Source organism: Balaenoptera musculus, chromosome 17 (assembly GCF_009873245.2).
Source record: "Balaenoptera musculus isolate JJ_BM4_2016_0621 chromosome 17, mBalMus1.pri.v3, whole genome shotgun sequence".
Lineage (NCBI taxonomy): Eukaryota > Metazoa > Chordata > Mammalia > Artiodactyla > Balaenopteridae > Balaenoptera > Balaenoptera musculus.
This window is the reverse complement of record NC_045801.1, coordinates 466,117-486,243: the sequence shown is the minus strand read 5'-3', so window position 1 is coordinate 486,243 and position 20,127 is coordinate 466,117. Positions and strand designations below refer to the sequence as shown.

The following is a 20,127-nucleotide window of genomic DNA, read 5'->3' as shown; positions in this document are numbered from 1 at the left end:
CGGCGGGAGCGTGCCCGTCGCAAGATGGCGGCGGCCATGCTAGGGCTTGGGGCCGTGTGTGCGCAGCGAGCGGCGGCGGCGCGGCCCGCGCGGGAGGCGCGGCGGCGGCGGCGCTAGCCCGGCCCTCAGCCCCTCCTCGCGATCGCCACCTCCGTTTCTCCCGCCTCGCCCGCTATGGATCTGCCCGTGGGCCCGGGCGCGGCGGGGCCCAGCAACGTCCCGGCCTTCCTGACCAAGCTGTGGACCCTCGTGAGCGACCCGGACACGGACGCGCTTATCTGCTGGAGCCCGGTGAGGGGCTGGGCGCGCCGGCCCGGGGCTTTTGGGGGCGGGCAGCAGGGCGTCGGGAAAGAGCGTCCGAGGCCGCCCCTCGTCGCTCCTGCCGCGCGCTCCCCTGGGCTGGGCAGGAAGGGCCTCTCCTCCTCGGTCTCGCGCCGACTATGTGCGGGACAACTGCGGAAGCGCGTCTGGCCTTAGGGCAGCGCCCAGTTTCGCTGGCGAGCGTTGTGCCCAGGTGGCCCCCGTAGCTTCTCAGATGAGTTACCAGGGTGGTGGGGTCAGCAGCCTTTGGGAAGAAATGAGGACTTGGCGCAGGAATTGGAGAGCGTTACTCTAGTGGAAAAGGAAAAGGAGCGAAAACAGAAAGCAAAACGTCATAAAGTTCCGGTGGGTCTCGAGCCCGTGTCCGGAGACCAGAGCTGGGTTTCCCAAGAGCGACTTTGTTTTTCGTTCCTCTCGGGACGTCTTCATTCGCGTCCCTGCCTCCAGTTGCCTGGCAGCAGGCTCGTTTCCGTGGTCTGACCTTGCAGACCGGACAATTCAGGCTTGCAGAGGTACAGCAGAGACTGTCTGGAGTTGCGGCTGAGAATCTGCCGTTCACGTCCGGACTGTGACGTCGTGTCCGGGGAAGGCCGGAGCCATAAGCTCAGGCCCGGCAGATGGGTGGCCTAGGCCGCCCTGGGCTGCGGAGCCTCTGGGCGCCTCCAGACATGCTTGCTCTCTTGAGGGCCCAGACGCTGGCTTTCTCAGACTCTCCTAAGTACTTCTCTTTCACAGTCTTAAGCCCTTAGGAACGAAGAACAGTCAGGGCTGAAGCGAGCCCTGAACTGGAGGCTGGGTCCTCTCGTTCCTGGGTTGTCTGTTTGCTGAAGTTCTGCCTCAAGACGGGGAGAGGGAGTAAAGAGACTAGAAATCCTGCAGCGTCCTTGTGGGGGACGCTTTGTGTTGGTCCCAGTCACACATCCATGTGGCACTCTCCATTCCCACTGCTTGTTTCTGTAATGGGCAGCATTCCCGAAGAGGGGGCCGTGCTTTCCTGCAGCCTGTCCTGTTACCACCATCCCTTCGTTGCAGGACTTGAACTTTGCTGAGCCAAGGAAATGACCCCATGCTTCTGTCATTATCCTTCCTTCTTCCTCTTTCCCCTTTCCCTTAACTCCCAGGCAGCACTCTTACCCGGTTTGGGGAGGGGCATCAGAGATCTTTTGGGATGTTCCGAGCTTAGTGCTACTGGGGTGATCGCCCCACCTCTTGACCTGCTCACTGCTTCTGCTTAAAGATCATGAGGCAGCGGGTGAAGCCCCACCAGCGAGCTCTCCAGGTCCCACTGCCTGTGCTCTGGGCAAGGCCTTGGAGCAGGAAAGCGGGAACCATCAAGCCTGAGACAGCCTCGCTCACAGTGGCTGCACCACCCGCCGGCCCTGCTGGCACTTTCTCCCCGGGGGGTGGAGGGGTGCTGGCTGGAGCCTGCGCATTTGAGCCCCCCTGGTCTGTCCACAGGCCGAGCAGGGCGTGCTTGGTGCAGGAGGCAGTGGGCGGGCTGGCACTGCCAGGCAGGACAGAAACGGAGCCCTTTGCTGGGTTGGGCGGGGGCTGCAGAGCTGCCCAGCCCTGAGAAAGGAGACAGCCCCCTGCCTCAGTGATGCCCACACAAGCCCCGGGCCTCTGTCAGAAAGTCCTCATGGAGACTTCTGCAGACTTGCAGCCCAAAGTCCAACTTCCAGAGACCTTGGAAGGTTCTGGCGTCTGTGCTCTCGGTGCCTTCCCCCTTGTGCTGGAAGTTTTCTCCCCATTCTGCCAAGAGGACCCTGCGTTTGACCCGGGGGACCAGGGAAAGGCGGTAGTGGGGTGGCTGACCCTCAAGGCTGAGTAATAGGGGGGGTGGGGGTTGGCTTCCAGCCCCAGAAACTCTGGCCGGGGGGCCAGTCCGGCAGTGTCGTGCGTCCTCTGCACAGCCCAGGGGACGGCCAGCAGGTCGCTGCCCGGAGAGTCGTGTTGGCTTCCCCCCCTTCCAGACCCCTTGCCAGTTACCGATGCGCTTGGGGTGGAGCCACTGCTGAAGAGGCCGGGGCTGCCCTGCAGGACCCGAGGCCCTGCCGCCCTCGGGAGGGAAGCTGGCGAACGCAGCGGCTCTCCTGACCCCACTCCCACGGGACAGGGATGGGGGGAGGGAGTGCGTAGGTGAAGGAGGCTCTTCTTTTTAGGCTGCAGGCGCTTCGAGTCCCTAAGAGCGAGGGCCTCCTTCGCCTAGGATGGCCCGTGTGAGCACCGGCAGTCAGAGGGTCAGAGGGTCCCACTGGAGGGGCTGGCTGGAGAGCAGTGCCTGCAGTCAGGTCGCCAGCTCCCTGTGGGACCCTTCGAGGAGGGTCCTGGTCGCACCTGGCCAGTCTGAGCTGGCCGAGGACCGTTTTCGGGGCTCCCACGACAGGCAGGGCTGCTCCTCCTCCTGGCCCGGGAGCCATGTGGGCCCCAGCAGGCCCTCCGGCCCGCCCTCGGGGATGGGCAGTGGCCCCGAAAGGCCGGAGGCGCACCCGGTGCAGGCTGTGAGGGGCGCTGGGGGCCTGGAGGCTCCTGGTGCCCCCGGCACCTGCCAAACAGGACATGGCCGTCCCTATCCGGTCCCTGTGCGCAGCGGGAGGCCCAGCCCCTTGGGTATCGGTTCCCCTCCTTCCACAGCCCCACGTGGAGGTGACAGCCGGCCTTTTAGAGACACAGGAACTGAGTCCCAGAGACATCAGGAAACAGACGAAGAGCTGGGGGACGGCTGAGCAGGACCCGAAGTCCACGGTCTCTCGCTCACCTCTGGAGCCAGAGGCGTCCAGCTCTGGCTCACGCCTGCCCTCGCCACACTCCACGTCTCCCGGGTAGAGGGCAGCACGAGGCCTCCACCTGTGGGGTCCGGGCTCCGGCTGCACCCCACCTGCTTCCTTGCTTGCTTTTTTTTTTTTTTTAAATAAATAAATTTATTTATTTATTTATTTATTTTTGGCTGCCTTGGGTCTTCGTTGCTGCGTGCGGGCTTTCTCTAGTTGTGGCGAGCGGAGGCTACTCTTTGTTGTGGTGCACGGGCTTCTCATTGTCGTGGCTTCTCTTGTTAGGGAGCACAGGCTCTAGGCACACGGGCTCAGTAGTTGTGGCTCGCGGGCTCTAGAGCGCAGGCTCAGTAGTTGTGGTGCACGGGCTTAGTTGCTCCGCGGCATGTGGGATCTTCCTGGACCAGGGCTCGAACTTGTGTCCCCTGCATCGGCAGGTGGATTCTTAACCACTGCGCCGCCAGGGAAGCCCCTACCTGCTTTCTTAGCTTGACCTCAGCCACACTTGGACTGACCAGTACTTGGTCCTCATAGAATTGTAGTTTGTATTTTTACACGAGAGTCCCCCCTTTCCCCTTCCGTAGAGATGTATAGGTATATGTATAGATGGATGGATGGATGGACGAGTCGGGCAGAGATCTATAAACGGCGGGCTATGTGTGTGGCCTCCTGTCTATTTCCTCCCTCTGCGGTCCTGGGGTGGGCGAGGGGTGGTGAGGAGGGGCACAGGGGTCTCAGAAGGGGCTGGAGGGAGGGTAGATGGGCACAGCACACCTGAGCCTGAGCCTGCCTGGCTCCACTGGGCCATGTGTGCTCAGAATTCTTTATTAAAGGACCAGGAAGGGGTCAGCAGGGTCCACAGGACCCACCCTGGAATGAGCGGTCAGCTCCCATCAGATATCACAGGCGCCGGGCTAAAGACCCCAGAGCCTGCACCTTTGGCTGCAGGGTTTCCTTGAGATCTGCAGGGCTAGCAGAGGCTGGCCTCGCAGGCCGTGGAAGGAGGGAGGCCGGCTCCCTGAATGCTTCCCGATCCTGGAGGTGCTGGCAGCTGCCCCACAGTCTCCTGCCACTGGGAGGCCCCGGCAGTTACTGAGTCAGCAGTCACCCGTGTGCAGATGTTCAGCTGGGCCTGGAGACCCGAGCATGGGGCCAGCGGCTGGACATGAGCGGGGATGCTTTGGTCCTGGGGCCTGTGCTGCGACCCTGAGCAGAAATAAGAAAATGACATGAAGACAGTGCAGATGGTCCTCTTCTCGGTTGCGGACAAGACGAGGGCCGGGGAGGGGACCGAAAGCGAGCTCCCCTCTGCACCCCGCCTTGTGCCTCCCGTGTCCTCCCGCCAGGCTGCGTTTCTCTGCTGCCACGTCCACGCGGCTCTAGTGGTCACACTGCCCATGGGTGCCAGCCGCACGCCCACTGCTCCCGGAGCACATCACACGCACCAGTCTCTTGGGCTGGGGGACTAAAACGGGCCTTTTCTTCTGGGAATATACTTGAAAAGTACAGGTAGGCCTCTCATGGAATTACCATGGATGTTAATCCTGTTGAGTTGTGGGTGCTTTGAGAAAATATTCAAAGACAGAGATCCTCCCTCTGTAAAAATGTACTTACGTGCAAAACTTTGTATACGTTTCAGGTTGTTCACAGTTGTGTAGGAAATAGGGCCACAGTCTCTGAATTTACAGTAAGACTTGATATTTACTAAGAACTGCATCTCAGGGGCAAGGGCATTGCTCGCCAGCCAGCAGCTGGGCAACATCTTCTCCCCGGTCCTGCCGTATTTCCCATCACTGGTTTCCGTTATATCTAAGGGTAAGCCAAGACTTCCTGCAAGAATTGCACGTGGTCAGCAGAGGAGGAGGAGACATCGGGTTCTGCGATGGACTCACCAGAAGGCCCTGTCAGACTTCTAACAGACCTTAAGGTCAGGCTGGCAGGACACATTCAACATGGACTCAACCCACCAACAGTGTTCAGGATTGTTGAACAGGAGGGACAGGTGAGCCCTCCAGGTGCCTAGGCTTTCTATCTGGAGGCAGCGTTCAGACTCCGAGAGCCTGGCCTTCGGAGAAGCTGAGACAGCCAGAATTTGCAAGGCCTGGTACCAGAGAGGAGGAGCCGCACGTGAGCCCCTGCGGATCTTGGTCGAGTGCTGCTTCGCCCGTCCGTGTGGGGAGCCTGGGAAGCCGCCCGAGAACTTCCAGGGAAGGGGCAGCCACTGAGGAGCCGTGTGGTGCGCGACCTCCAGGCTCACCTAGAGCTGGCCGAGTCATCGATTCCTCGCAGCCAGAGCGGAGAGACCACTCTAACATACAGAGCCCTTCACGGACCTCAGAACAGCCACGGCTTGAACGTGGGGCTGGATTAGCCCCAGAGAAAAAGGCTACCCAAATGCGGTGTAGACGAGCTTAAAAACAAGCCTTGAAAGGATCTGGCTGACCCTTTCCTGCAGGACTGAGGGTGCAGCACTCCTGAAAGGAGGACAGCTAAACTCAGACACAATGTAGTAGAGTTCTTCGTGTCCAGGATCTAGTCAAAACTAATAGATGATCCACTTGGCATGAGAATGTGACCTGTAACCAAGAAGAGAAAAGTCATAGTAACAGATCCAGGTGTGATGGAAGTGGCGAGCAAGGACATTAAAAGAGTTATTAAAATGCTCTGTGTGCTCAAAGAAGTAGAGAGAAAACATTAAGACAGAGAAATGGAAGATATAAAAAGGAAGGAAATTGAACAAAATATCTCTGGAACAAGTGTCCCATGCAGAAGAATTCCAAATTATTTCTGTTGACTCCCTTCAAAGAGGTAACACATAATTCCCACCCTTCAGTGTTGGCTGCACACAGACTTCCTTCTGAGGAGTACAGGAGCGGGTGAGGGGAGAGACTGTACAGTGGAGATGCCTGACAGACAGGCCTCCGCCAGCAGTGATGAGTCACGTTGACGGGTGTGCCCTGACGTGCTGTGATGGGCAGGGCAAGCCACCTCTGTGGTCTTCCTCTCCAAAAACTTATGTAACCCCAACTCATCATGAGGGAAAAAACATCCGACGAATCCAAGTTGAGCAACATTCTACACAATACCAGCCTAGTCCTCCTCAGAACTGTCAAGGGCATCAGAAACCAGGAAAGTCTGAGACTGTCAGGAATGACGTAAGAAGACGAGAATGTAATGTCTCGGATGATGTCCTGGAATAGAAAGACATTAGGTAAAAACTAAGGAAATCTGAACAAAATGGGGACTTTGGTTAAAAATAAACTATCAGTATATTGATTCGTTACTTGTGGCATATGCACTAATGCAGGGTGTTAATAATAGGGAAACTGGGCGTGGGATGTGTGGGAACTATGTACTGTCTAGCTTTTCTGTAAATCTAACTTTCTAAAATTTAAAGCTTGTTTTTATAAGTCACTGGAGGGGATTAAACAGCAGATTAGAAACTGCAGAAGAAAAGATCACCGAACACTAGACTAGCAAAAGAAACTATGCAGTGATCACAGAGAGGAAAAAAAGACTGAAAAAAGTGAGCAGAGCCTTATGGGGATAATGTCATGTGGTCTGACACACAATTTAAGTTCCAGAGTAAAGGAGGGAGGAGAATTTTAGAAATACTGGTTGAAATTTTCCCCAGTTTTTTTTTTCTTTGAAAGCTGTAAACCCACAGATCCAAGAATTTCAATGATTCCCAAGGAGGATAAAGCACAAAAAAAAATGATAACCAATGCACATCACAATCAAATTGCTGAAAGCAAGTGGTGAAGAGAAAATCTTAAAAGCAGCCAGAAAAAGAAAGGAAATTGCACACGGAAGAATAGGATAAGAATGAGACTGACTTTCAATCAGAGACAGCATGAGGCCTGGGACTGGAAGGGGCCCTGTAGGTGGAAGTCTGGTCAACACTCAAGACCTAGTGTAACTCACCACATCAACAGAACGGGGAAGAAAAGCCACATGATCTTCTCAACAGAGGCAGAAGCATTTGACGAAATTCAATATCCATTTCATGATAAAAACTCAGCAAGGGACTTCCCTGAGTGGTGCAGTGGTTAAGAATCCACCTGCCAGTGCAGGGGACACGGGTTCGATCCCTGGTCTGGGAAGATCCCACATGCTGCGGAGCAACTAAGTCCGTGTGCCACAACTACTGAGCCTGCGCTCTAGAGCCCGCAAGCCACAACTACTGAAGCCCGCGCGCCTAGAGCCCGTGCTCCGCAACAAGAGAAGCCACCACAATGAGAAGCCCACGCAGCGCAACGAAGAGTAGCCCTCACTCGCCACAACTAGAGAAAGCCTGTGTGCAGCAACGAAGACCCAACACAGCCCAAAATAAATAAATAAATAAATAAATAAATTTTTTTTAAAAGCTCAGCAAACTAGGAAGGGAAATTCGTCGATCTCATAAAAAGCTTCTACCAAAAAAACCCTACTGCTAACATTATACTTAATGGTGAAAAACTGATACTTTCCCCCAAGACTGGAAAAGAAGGCAAGGATGTCTGCTCTTACTGCTTTTCCTTAATATCTATTGGATGCCCTGGTCAGGCAATATGGCAAATGCATAAATAAAGGACATCAAGATTGAAATGCAAGAAATAAAACTCTCTATTCATAGAAAACATTATTGTTTACTTAGCAAATCCCAAAGAATCTACAGAAAAGTTATTAGAACTAATGAATGAGTTTAGTGAGGTCACAGGATTCAAGGCCAATATACAGAAATGGAATATATTTCTGTGTACTAGTAACGAACTGTTGAAAGTGGAAATATTTACGGTGCTACAAAAACCACAGAACACTTACGGGTTGTATCATCTATGGCTGTGTAACCAGTCACCTCCAAACTAACTGCCTAAAACAACAAACCCTTGTTACCTGCCGGTGTCTGAGAGCCGTGAGCTGGCTGCCGCGGGATCTCTTGAGGGTGCAGCCATCTCAAGACTCAGCTGGGGGGGCTTCCCTGGCGGTCCAGTGGTTAAGACTTCGCCTTCCAATGCAGGGGGTGTGGGTTCGATCCCTGGTCAGGGAGCCAAGGTCCCACATGCCTCTCAGCCGAAAAACCAAAAGATAAAACAGAATTAATACTGTAACAAATTCAATGAAGACCTTGAAAGTGGTCCACATCCAAAAAATCTTAAAAAAAAAAAAGACTCAGCTGGGTGCTGGCAGCCTCAGTTCCTCACCATGTGGACCTCTCCTTAGGGCTGCTTTCAGCATGTCACCTTGCCTCTCCCAGGGCAAGCGATCTGAGAGAGCAAGAGCCCAAGGTGGGCTTGTAATGTGTTCTCAAATACCATCATGTCTGTTGGATGCTGTTGGTCATAGAGAACATTCCTGGTAGATCATGGAAGGGGACAGCACAAGCTGTGAACTCCTGGAGGTGGAGATCCTTGGAGGCCATCTGTAGGCTAGTTATCATGGGGTAAATCTTGCAAAATGTGTGTGTGTATATATATATATATATATATATATATATATATATATACACACACACACACACATACACACACAAACACATATATATACGTGTATAATTTATTCATTGAAAACTATAAAACATGGCTGAGAAAAAGACGTAAGTAGGTTCCACACAATCCCAGTGAAATCCAAGCAGAAATTTTTGTGTGCACTAACCTTCAGTTTATAAATTTTTTTTTTGTTTTTTAAACTTTGGGTTTATTTATTTATTTATTTATTTATTTATTTATGGCTGTGTTGGGTCTTCGTTTCTGTGCAAGGGCTTTCGCTAGTTGCGGCAAGTGGGGACCACTCTTCATCGCGGTGCGCGGGCCTCTCACCATCGCGGCCTCTCTTGTTGCAGAGCACAGGCTCCAGACGCTCAGGCTCAGTAATTGTGGCTCACGGGCCTAGTTGCTCCGTGGCATGTGGGATCCTCCCAGACCAGGGCTCGAACCCGTGTCCCCTGCATTGGCAGGCAGATTCTCAACCACTGCGCCACCAGGGAAGCCTAACCTTCAGTTTATATGAAAAAGCAAAGGACAGAGAATAGTCAAACTTTTTTTTTTTTTTTTAAGGAGAACAAAGTTAGAAGACTCACACTATCCGATATCAAGACATACTGAAAAGCTATAATAATCAGTACTGAGTGATACTGGCATAACTATAAACATACAAATAAGTGGAACAGACTAGAGAGTCCAGAAGTAGGCCCACTCATTCAAGGTTATTTGATTTTTGACAAAGATGCCACTGTAATTCAATAGAGGAAGAACTGTCTTTTCAACAAATGACGCTGGAATAATTGGACTTCCACAAGCACAAATGTGAGCCTGTCCTGTGCTTAATACTATATACAAAAACATAGATTGAAATATAAGAGCTAAAACTATATAACTTCTAGAAGGAAAAAACCCGGACACAAATGTTCATAGCACTTATTTATAATAGCCAAAAACAGGACACAACCCAAATGTCCATTAACTGGTGAGTGGAAGACAAACTGTGGGACATCCCTACAGTGGAATACTACTCAGCATTTAAAAGGAACAAACAGCTTACCCTTGCAATACTATGGCTGCATCTCAAAGGCGTTATGCTAAGTGAAAGACTACATACAAACACAAAAGGCTACATACCCTGTGATTCCATTTATATGACATTCCAGAAAAGGCAAAACTATGGGGACAAAAGATCAGTGGTTGCCTGGGGATGAGGGAGGGGGTTGACTGCCAAGGGACGTAGGGGTGATTCGGGGGGGTAGATGGAAATGTTCTCTATTCCTCGCTTGTGCGAGTAAACAGCTGTGTGTCAGAAATGGAGGGCTGTTCATTTAAAATGGTAAACTGTGCATAGATTATAGCTTCCTTTTCAGAGAGATGGAGGTACGTCCCAGACGGCCAGCCATGTGGAGACACCCAATCAGTCAGCAAGGGTAGAGCTCAGCAAGCAGTCTGGCGTGGGGTGAGACAGGGTGTGCTTGAGGTCGTGTGGGTGAACGGTAGATGCCGCGTGGGGAGACTGAGGCACAGTGGCAGCCTGCAGATACCACCATCAAGACTCACAGGAGCGCCGCCTCCAGGGGAGCCCTGATTTCTTCCCTCATTCCCATCGGACAGGATATCCATCTCCTGTGCCACAGCATTCCCCAGCAGCCCACCAAACTCTTCCTGTCTGAAAATGTGTGAGGTCCACATAAAGCAGTGCTAAAAGGGAAATAAGAATGGCTTCTGAGCTTCCACATTAAAGTAAAAGAGAGCAAAGTAAGCCCAAAGCAAGCAGAAGGAAAGAAATAATAATAAAGACAACAAAAATCAATGAAATTGAAAACAGTAAAACATGATAAATGAATTCAAAAGCTGAATGTTTCAAAAGATTGAGATCGGTAACTTGTGGAATGACTGACAGAAGAAAAAAGGTAAATTACTAATATCAGGAATCACAGAGGGTATATCACTACAGATGCCACAGGTGGCAAGAGGATAATAAGGAAGTACTACAAACAACTCTATGCATGTAAAGTTGATAAAATGGACCAATTCCTTGAAAAGCACAAACGGCCAAAACTCACCCAAGGTGAAACATAACTATTAGTGGTCCTGAGTCTATTAAAGAAATAGAATTCCTAGTCATAAACCTTCCTAAAAAGAGATTTTTCAGGCCCAAATGATTAGACAAAAACAGTCCAAGAAAATTACAGACCAATATGCTTCATAATGTCTTCTATAAAATTTTAGCAAATCAAATTTGGCAGTACATAAAAAGAATAATGTCACAACAAATGGGATTTATCCCAGGAATGCAAGGATGGTTCAAGATTTTTAAATCAATATAATCCACCATGTTAACAATCTAAAGAAGAAGAACCACATGATCATATTATTTGATTCAGAAAAAGCATTTGACAAAATTTGACGTTCGTGATATTAAAAAAAAAAAAAAATCCTTCCAGAAACTAGGAAAACTAGGGCTAGCAGGGACCTTCCTCAGCTTGATACAAAAGGATCTTTAAAAAAAAACAACACACACACCAAAAAAATCCTACACCTAATATCATACATAATGGTAAGACACTGAAAGCTTTGCTCATAAGATCAGAACAAAGCACAAAGTCTGTTTTCACCAGTTCTAGCTAATAGTGTACTGGAAGTCCTACCCAGTACATTAAGACAAGAAAAAGAAATTAAAGGCTAACTGGGGTGAGGGTAATTGAAGCCCCAGTATTCTCAGCCTGCCGTGCCTGGGGTAGAGCCTCCATTCTATAGGTGGGGGCAAAATGGAGAAGAGGACCCTCAACCTCTTGGCTGCAATCACCAGGAATTTAGCCTCTTCACCTTCAAGTTGGACAAGATGAGAAATGCTGGTGGCCTGCCCCTCAGTAAGATACAGAAAGCCTTGGTTGTAAACTGAGGGGAGAGGAATCCCCACCTCTAGGCCATAGCCTCCCAGAGTGTCATATCAATCCAGGTGAACTGGTGTGAGGAGGACGGAATAAGTTATGGCTAAAATGTTACAGACTCACTGTTCATACTGAGTTTTAGGTTTTCTTGAATAAATGTCTCTTCATTTGTTATATGCCTTTGGGACAATTTCCAGAGACTTTAGATGACTTAAATAAGCTTCGTTTTTTTCTTCTTGGAGTGGTTCGCTGGATCTCCTTAGCTGCCTTCACAGACAGAGAAACCTTGCCTTTATCTTCAAAGGATAGTTTTGCTGGATATAGAATTCTTGGCTGACAGGTTTTTTTTCTTTCAGCACTTTTGGTATGTCATCCCACTGGCTTCTGGCCTGCATGGTTTCTGATGACAAATTAGCTGTTATTAGGGATTCCTTGTACATGACGGGTCTATTCTCTCTTACTGCTTTCAAGATTCTTCCTTGGTCTTTTGCTTTCTTCACTTTGATTATGGATATCTAGATGTGAATCTCTTTGAGTTTATCCTTGGAATTTGTTTAGCTTCTTGGATATTTTTCATCAAATTTGGGAAGTTTTCTGCCATTATTTCTTCAGATATTCTTTCTGTCCCTTTCTCTCCTCTCCTTTATGCATATGTTGGTCTTTGGTGGTGTACCACATTGTCTCTGAGGCCTGTTCACTTTCTTCATTCTTTTCTCTTTCTGTCTCTCAGCCTAGGTAATCTCAGTTGAATATCTTCCTTCACGTTTGCTGATTCTTTCTTATTCCTGCTTGGATCTGCTCTTGAGCCCTCTAGTGAATTTTAAATCTGAGTTGTTACACTTTTCAACTCCAGGATTTTTTTTTGTGCATATTTATAACTTCTATTTTTATTGTTATTCTTTGTTCTAAGAGATATCATTCTTATGCTTTCCTTTATTTCTTTAGATGCCATTTTGTTTTGTTCTTCGAACATATTTCAAATACCTGATTTTAAAGTCTTTGTCTAGTAAGTCCAACATCTGAGCTTCCTTAGGGACAGTTTCTTTCAGTTGCTTTTTTCCCATGTATGGGTCATACCTTGTTTCTTTGCATGTTTCGTAATTTTTTGTTGAATGTTGGACTTTCCATTAATATGTGGCATGTGTTAAACTCAGTATCAGATTTTCTCCGCTCGCCAGGATTTGTCGCTGTTTTCTTGTCGTTGCTGTTTGTTTAGTGACTTTTCTGAACTAATTCTGGGCAGTTTGTGTTCTTTGTTGTGTGTGGTCACTGAGTTCTCTGCCCAGTTAGCTCATTGGTCAGGGAGTAAAGGGAGCAGGAATGTCCTTCAATGCCTGGAGACAGTAACCCTCCCAGCCTCTGCAGGGGACTCTGTATGTGCTGGGTGTGCCTTCACCTCCCAGCCAGGTAGTTGACACCTTGACTTTCTCCTCCACTTCCTGCTTATGCAGAGCCTCAGTCAGCCAGAGGGGAGAGGGCCTTCTCAGGTCTCTCTCAGGTGTGCACACAGCTCTACATGTGCATATGACTTCTAGATCCCCTGGAATATTTTGGAGCTTTTCAAAGCTCCTCTTGATACGTCATTCCCCAGCTCTTCCTTTTAAGTTTTCTGGTTAGCTTGTTTTTCCCCGTCTGTTGTCCACTTCTTAGGCAGCCACAAGTTTTAAAATTGCCTCTAGATGTTTTCAACAAACATCCCTAGGGAAAGGCTTTTTATACTAAGAGAGCTTCCAGTCAAATCAAACAAAAACAGCCTTGCAAGTGGAACCTTCCAGGGAGTTGCCATACAGGCCTTGAAGGAGCCCCAGCCCCATTCTCACCCTGTGGCTGCCGGAATGCTGGCTCCCCCACGATTTCAGCTGTTGGTTTTCACAGCTACGGGAAAGGAGGTGGGAACAGGGCGAGTTTGAATGCCACAGCTCACTGATCTTACTGAGATTCAACCGTTTCTTGAATAAATTCTCCCTATGTTGCCGCAGTCCTTTGGGTGAGTTTCAGGGTTCTGAAGAAGTTGACTAAACATTTTTTGCTAGTTTTCTTATTGCTTCTTTGGAGGAAAAAAGCTTTAGAGGTCTCTCTTCCACCATTTCTCCTCACCTCACACTTACATCTGTTTATTGTCATGTCTATGTCTGTGTAGAGAAGCGTTGCTGCGTCCTGGTCACTGCCATGGGGATCTTCCGGCTCTTCCCTGTCCCTCGTCCCAGGGGAGGACTGCGCCCGCCCCCGGGCCCTGCCAGCACAGAGGGCTGCCTTGTCGCCCTCCCAGTAGCTTTTGGACTGAGGTCAGGAAAGAAATGGAAGAGCAGCATAGCAGTTTTTTCATCTCTGTTTTTTGTCTCTGTTGCCAAAAGAAAAACAAAGCTGCGTTTCTGAACGTGACTGTGTTGTTTTCCTCCAGAGTAACTGAAATCAGGTTCCTGTTTTCTTGGCTGCCTCCGTTTGGGGTCTTGGCTGTTCTTAGGGGAAATTTGCTGATTAAAGCTAGCACGAGGCCCCCTGAGGGAGGGGCCTGCAGTGCTCTGAGGTGCTTCTTGAACGGTCCTCTGCAGCCCGGGTGAGCGGGCCTCGGCAAGGGTGCTGGGTCCCAGGGCGACCTCCACCCTGGGTGGGGGCACAGCCCCTGCACGGAGGCGGCTGCATGACCCCTGCGTCTCCTGGCAGAGTGGGAACAGCTTCCACGTGCTGGACCAGGGCCAGTTCGCCAAGGAGGTGCTGCCCAAGTACTTCAAGCACAGCAACATGGCCAGCTTTGTGCGGCAGCTCAACATGTGTGAGTGCGCTGCCCCGGGGCCCCGCTTGCTGCCCTGGTGCAGCCCCCAGGCTCTGACCCCTGGTAGCCCGGGGGCATGGCCCGGAGCCCGCGCACCTGCGGTGGGGGGGGGTGTCATGGGGGGTGTGGAGTCTCCCGGAGACCGAGACCACCCAGCCACCTCAGGCAGGGCTCCCAAGAGGGCAGTGCTGGGCATTTCCCCACTCCCCCAGCCTCCCTCGTCCTCCAGCGGGGCGGTGGCTGTGCTGGAGTGAGGGGCTGGGTCCCCAGCCCTGAGGCAGCACTGCCCCCACCCCGTCGCACGCAGATGGCTTCCGGAAGGTGGTCCACATTGAGCAGGGCGGCCTGGTCAAGCCAGAGAGGGACGACACCGAGTTCCAGCACCCGTGCTTCTTGCGCGGCCAGGAGCAGCTCCTCGAGAACATCAAGAGGAAAGTGACCAGCGTGAGTAGCCATCCTCCCTCCCCCACGTCCTCGGACCTCCCTCCAGGCCGGCAGCAGGAGCAGCGCCCACTCCCTGCCCTGCGGGCCTGGCCTGGCTGCGCCGAGCCCCCTTCCTGCTGGCAGCCCCTCCTCCATCAGCCACCACAGCGAAGGCCCCTCCAGACCGGCAGCCCCTTGGCCCTTTCTGCTGTATCCCACCCCCCCCGCCAGGCCATCTCAGTGACTGCTCCCCTGGGGACCCAGGTGTCCACCCTGAGGAGCGAGGACATAAAGATTCACCAGGACAGTGTCACCAAGCTGCTGACCGACGTGCAGCTGATGAAGGGGAAGCAGGAGAGCATGGACTCCAAGCTGCTGGCCATGAAGCAGTAGGTGCCGGGGCGCCGGGCAGGGGGGCTGCTGGGACCAGGAGGCCTCCTGGGGAGCGAGCACAGGAGGGGGAGGGGGCGCCAGCAGAGGGCCTCTGCCCCCAGTCCTGCCCCGCAGGCTCCGAGACAGATGCTTCGGGTCCTCCACTCTCCAGACAGGACTAGGTTGTGGCTCGCACAGCCTCCCACCCTGCCAGGTTGAACTCATTTCCGGAAGGTGGGGTGGGACCCGGTTCCCATGGCAGCAAGCAGAGCTGGGCCCGGAGCAGCGGCCACGCCCTCGGGCTCCTCACACAACCCCTGAGCGGGCGCCTGGCATCACTCGGCACGGGTGTCGCCTCTCCTCAGGCCTGGGAAGCAGGAAGCACTTTGGGTTCTTTCTGGAACCCCTGCCCCTGGGGCATGTGTGGCCACTGCAGAACCAGCTCTAGGCTCCCCCCAGCCTCACATGTTTCTGGCTCCCCCAGTTGCAAATTCAGCTGTTTGTCTGTCTCTCATGCTACCCAGATTGTGCTCCAAATGTTGGGGGAAAGGATGCTATATATTGGATTCCTTCAAACTCCATCACCCTCCTCGCCCAATGCCAATCATCATAATTGATCACAGAGAATGTGTAATAAGGCCTCTCTTCCTCAGCCAGGACCCCTGTGGAGGCTGGCTTAGGTCTCCTCCCATGTACTTGGGGCCCTCGGGACCTCAGGAACCCCAGCCCGGGGTGGCTGTCCATGTCTCGGTGTGGCCTCAAAGCCGCTCAGAGGGCCGGCCGTCGTGCCCCCCAGACCATGGAGGTTGCTCCTGGGCCCCGACTACTCACATCAGGGCCCAGCAGAAGCCCCTGGCTGGGTGACACCTGGAGATGGGACCAGGCGAACGTGGCCTCCGGGACATGGACACCTCTCAGGGTGAAGCCAGGAGGGTCTCTCGCACGTCAACGGGACATGCCGGGGGCTGAGCAGGGCTGGCCCCCTGGGGCGGCAGACCGTGGGCTGCTCCGGTGGCCCTTTCTGCCCCTCGAGGCCACCTCTGATCCCCTAAAGGCACAGGACACCCCCCATATGCCTCCCTGTGGCCTGAAAGCCGTACTGCCCCCTTCCCCTGGGCTCCCCTCCCATTCTCAGCCTCAGTCTAGGGAGAGACGGCCAAGGGTGGGGGCCGCCCTCAAGGCTCTGCCACCTCGACCGTGACCGAGAAGGCCCTGGGGGTCTCGGCCCAGATCCTGGGGCGCACCAGCTGGCCCTGCCCAGGTCTCCACCGCAGCCCCGCTGCTCCCGCACCTGGCACCCGCGCGCGTCCTCCCCCCGCAGCGCAACAGCGTGAGGAGGGGCGGGGGCCCTGGCCTGGCCCCCAGACCGTCCCACAGCCTGTGCTCGGGTGGGGTGGGGGTGGGCCGGCAGCTGGGCTTGTGGCGAGACGCAGTCCCCCACCGCCCCGCTCCTGCCCGGGTCGGGAGGAGTGTCCTGACGGCGCCTGGTCTGTCGCAGCGAGAACGAGGCCCTGTGGCGGGAGGTGGCCAGCCTGCGGCAGAAGCACGCGCAACAGCAGAAAGTCGTCAACAAGGTGCGACGCCGGCCGGCGGGGTGCGGGGTCCCCGTCCGCAGCCAGGCTGACCGCCTCTCCCCCTGCAGCTCATCCAGTTCCTCATCTCGCTGGTGCAGTCGAACCGGATCCTGGGGGTGAAGAGAAAGATGTGAGGCGCTGGGCATGCCCACCTCCTGTTGGCTGCGTCCTGGGGGCCGCCGAGGCCGGGGACGCAGCTAACCTGCCCCTCCCCACAGCCCGCTGATGCTGAATGACGGCAGCTCTGCACATTCCATGCCCAAGTACGGCCGGCAGTACTCCCTGGAGCACATCCACGGCTCGGGGCCCTACTCGGTGAGCGGCGGGCGCCGCGGGGGGGCGGGGGGGCGATGCGGCGGCAGGCGCTGCATGTGGTCACCTCCCTCTGGTGGCAGGCTCCGTCCCCGGCCTATAGCGGCTCCAGCCTCTACCCCCCAGACGCTGTTGCCAGCTCCGGACCCATCATCTCCGACATCACCGAGCTGGCCCCCGGCAGCCCCTTGGCCTCTGCGGGCGGGAGCGTAGCTGAGAGGTGGGCCAGGCGCCTTCCCGGCAGGCGGGAGCGGGTGGGGCTGGCGGAGGCGCCTGCTGACACGTGCGCCCCCTGTGCAGGCCCCTGTCCAGCAGCCCCCTGGTTCGAGTCAAGGAGGAGCCCCCCAGCCCACCTCGGAGCCCCCAGGCAGAGGATGCCAGTCCCAGCCAGCCGTCCTCCATGGTGGAGACGCCCCTGTCCCCGACCGCCCTCATTGATTCCATCCTGCGGGAGAGCGAGCCGACGCCGGCCGCCTCGGCCCCGGCCCTCGCCGATGCCGGGGGCCGCCCCCCGTCGCCCCGGCCTGCCTCGGCCCCCGAGAAGTGCCTCAGCGTAGCCTGCCTGGACAAGTGAGTGCCGTCCGCTCACCCGCCGGCCGCTGGAAGCACGGCCGGGCCTCTGACGGGGGCCGTCTGCAGGGCTGGACACGGGCGGCCCTCAGGCCTGCGGCTTCGGGCTTGCTGGGCATGAGCTCTCGGACCTGGCCCTGAGCACAAAGCTCAGGGCCGGGGAGGGAGGGAGATGCCAACCAGGTGATCCCACGGCCCTTCCGCCGCAGGAGCCCAGGCGTGTGGCCAGGCCGCCCTCTCCTGCAGCAGGCTGCTGGGTCCCTGTGTCCGTCCTGTCGCCCCAGAGGTGGGCAGGCGAGGGTGGGGGCTGGGAGTCTGCCTGGCCCCCACCTGCAATCGGGGGGCTCTTGTCTTTCTATCTTGCAGTTTGGCTCGCGCTCCACAGATGTCTGGGGTCGCCCGCCTCTTTCCCTGCCCCTCCTCCTCTCTGCATGGCCGAGTCCCGCCAGGGTTAGCGCTCTCCCACCGGGGAGGGAGGAGGGCTCTGCGGAGCTCGGGCCCCTCCCCAGCCGCGGACCGGAGCCCAGCCCGGCTGGGAGCACTCAGCCCTGCCTGGTGAACGGGCACCCCGGGCCCTCTGCGGCAGGGACTGGCCCCCGGGCTCCGGGGCCCAAGCCGGCACCCCGAGTTGCTGACTGACAGAGGACGGCCCAGGTGCTGTGCTGACTGGCCTCCTCTAAGGAGAGGGCAGGGTGTTTTTGTTCGCAGCCGCCAGGCCCGGGTCTCTTTCCTGGCAGGCACAGGGGAGAGGCTGGCCCACCCAACGCCGAGCACGGCTCCTCTCCTCCTCCTGCGGTCTTCCGGTGCAAAGGCCCAAGCTTATCGAGCCTGAAAATCTGGGCCCCCGCCCCATTCTGAGCACTGAACTCCTCCTTGGCCCTCCTGCCATCTTGGCCCAGCCTAAAATGCTGCCAGAGGCCTTACCGGGCCTCACGGTGACCGGTGACGGCGGGGCCTGAGCCACTCCCCCCGGTGGCCAAGGATCCTGGCTCGCACACTGCCCCACCGGGCCCGGGCTGGCAGCGCAGAGGGGCCCTACCTTGGAGGGCCTCCCGTGAGCCCGAGAAGGGTGGGTGGTGGCCGAGGGGAGCCCTTCTCTGGCAGGTGGGCGTGAGCGCTGGCAGGAAGGCGCCTGGGTGGGGACGCTGGAGTGCCGCTTCACCCGATTGCCTCCCTCTGGCCAGGACCGAGCTCAGCGACCACCTGGATGCCATGGACTCGAACCTGGACAGCTTGCAGACCATGCTGACGAGCCACGGCTTCAGCGTGGACACCAGCACCCTGCTGGACGTGAGTCCCGGCCCCGCCCTGCCCCGCCCGCCCCGCCCACAGGCACGGCCTGACCGCCCTCCCTTCCCTGCAGTTGTTCAGCCCTTCGGTGACAGTGCCCGACATGAGCCTGCCCGACCTTGACAGCAGCCTGGCCAGCGTGCGTAGGGTGTGGGGGTGGCGGGGTGGCGGGGGAGAGGATCCGGGAGCCCTCACCACGCTCCCTCCGCCCCAGCAGATCCAGGAGCTCCTCTCTCCCCAGGAGCCCCCCAGGCCTCTTGAAGCAGAGAGCAGCAGCCCTGACTCAGGTGAGCTGAGCCTGCCCGCCCCCGCCCCCGCCCCGTGCCCCGTGCCCTCGCGCCAGCACCCTGACCTGCTCGGTCCCCGCCCCCAGGGAAGCAGCTGGTGCACTACACGGCCCAGCCCCTGCTCCTGCTGGACCCGGGCTCCGTGGACGTCGGGGGCAGCGACCTGCCGGTGCTCTTCGAGCTGGGAGAGGGCTCCTACTTCTCCGAGGGAGATGACTACGCAGACGACCCCACCATCTCCCTGCTGACGGGCTCTGAGCCCCCCAAAGCCAAGGACCCCACTGTCTCCTAGAGGCCCCAGGAGGAGGGCTGGCCTGCGCCCCCCCTTTCCCTTCCCCTCCCCCCTCCCCCCCCCCAGTGCAGGGCTGGTCTCAGTAGTACCGGGCCGGCTGGGCGGGCATGGCCCCAGTCAGCAGCGAGGACCCAGCCCCACGAGCAGTGGCCTCGGACTGACCGGTACACGGGTGCTCATAGAAGTGTATTTTGGATTTTTACACGAGAGTCCCCCCTTTCCCCTTCTGTAGAGATATACAGGCATATACACGGACTGACGGACAGACGAGACAGAGAGCTATAAACGACGGGCTGTGCGTGTGGCCTCCCTGTCTGTTTCCTCCCGCGGGGGTCCTGGGGTGGGCGGGGGGTGGTGAGGAGGGGCACAGGGGTCTCAGAAGGGGCTGGAGGGAGGGTAGATGGGCACAGCACGCCTGAGCCTGAGCCTGCCTGGCTCCACTGGGCCGTGTGCACGCAGAAGTCTTTATTAAAGGACCGGGGAGGGCTCAGAGGGCCCCTAGGAACGCCACTGCCAGGTCTGCACCAGGTGGGACACAGGTGGGTGCGCCGTTGTGTATCTGCCCAGCAGAGCCACCTCTACTGCGCTCATGTCACGAGGGGCCGGGCTGGCTTTGGCAAAAGGGAGGCGCGGGGTCTGGCAGAGGAGGGAGGGAGCGGAGCACAGCACTGCCCCTGGGTCAGGCGGCCGCGGGTGAGCACGTGCGCGCGCGGTACGGGGGGGGGGGGGGGGGGGGGGGGGCAGGCCAGGGCAGCCCACCCGCTGTCCTGCCCCACCCGGCTCACG

The 20,127-nt window shown here is 55.7% G+C and overlaps 1 protein-coding gene and 1 long non-coding RNA gene across 7 annotated transcripts; one reads left to right on the top strand and one right to left on the bottom strand.

Annotated features, from left to right (window-relative positions):
* HSF1 (heat shock transcription factor 1) lies at positions 1 to 19,647 on the top strand. Of its 6 annotated transcripts, none has more exons than XM_036830042.1 (14): positions 1 to 291; positions 14,113 to 14,221; positions 14,529 to 14,665; positions 14,876 to 15,033; positions 16,515 to 16,590; positions 16,659 to 16,720; positions 16,809 to 16,905; positions 16,986 to 17,122; positions 17,203 to 17,472; positions 17,839 to 17,922; positions 18,657 to 18,762; positions 18,836 to 18,901; positions 19,004 to 19,049; positions 19,136 to 19,647. In XM_036830042.1, the coding sequence occupies exons 1-14, from the start codon at positions 175 to 177 to the stop codon at positions 19,339 to 19,341; spliced, it is 1,671 nt and encodes a 556-aa protein (XP_036685937.1). In that variant the 5' UTR covers positions 1 to 174; the 3' UTR covers positions 19,342 to 19,647. The 6 variants fall into 6 exon arrangements, with proteins under 6 accessions (XP_036685937.1, XP_036685936.1, XP_036685939.1 ...); XM_036830041.1 differs by having other exon boundaries at positions 18,980 to 19,049; XM_036830043.1 differs by having other exon boundaries at positions 2 to 291; positions 14,909 to 15,033; positions 18,980 to 19,049; positions 19,136 to 19,341.
* Positions 3,902 to 7,103, bottom strand: LOC118883321. The gene is made up of 2 exons (XR_005016996.1): positions 4,707 to 7,103; positions 3,902 to 4,298 (listed from the first exon to the last, which is right to left on the bottom strand). It is a non-coding gene; the product is annotated as an uncharacterized LOC118883321 (long non-coding RNA).
* Positions 19,648 to 20,127: the final 480 nt, after the last annotated feature.

What these genes read in the sequence shown, in the direction of transcription:
- HSF1 (XM_036830041.1), top strand. Translation starts at nt 175, where the DNA reads ATGGATCTGCCCGTGGGCCCGGGCGCGGCGGGGCCCAGCAACGTCCCG. An exon ending in AAGCTGCTGGCCATGAAGCA is followed by an intron (nt 15,034 to 16,514) that starts GTAGGTGCCGGG and finishes GGTCTGTCGCAG; the next exon opens with CGAGAACGAGGCCCTGTGGC. An exon ending in AGCAGAAAGTCGTCAACAAG is followed by an intron (nt 16,591 to 16,658) that starts GTGCGACGCCGG and finishes CTCCCCCTGCAG; the next exon opens with CTCATCCAGTTCCTCATCTC.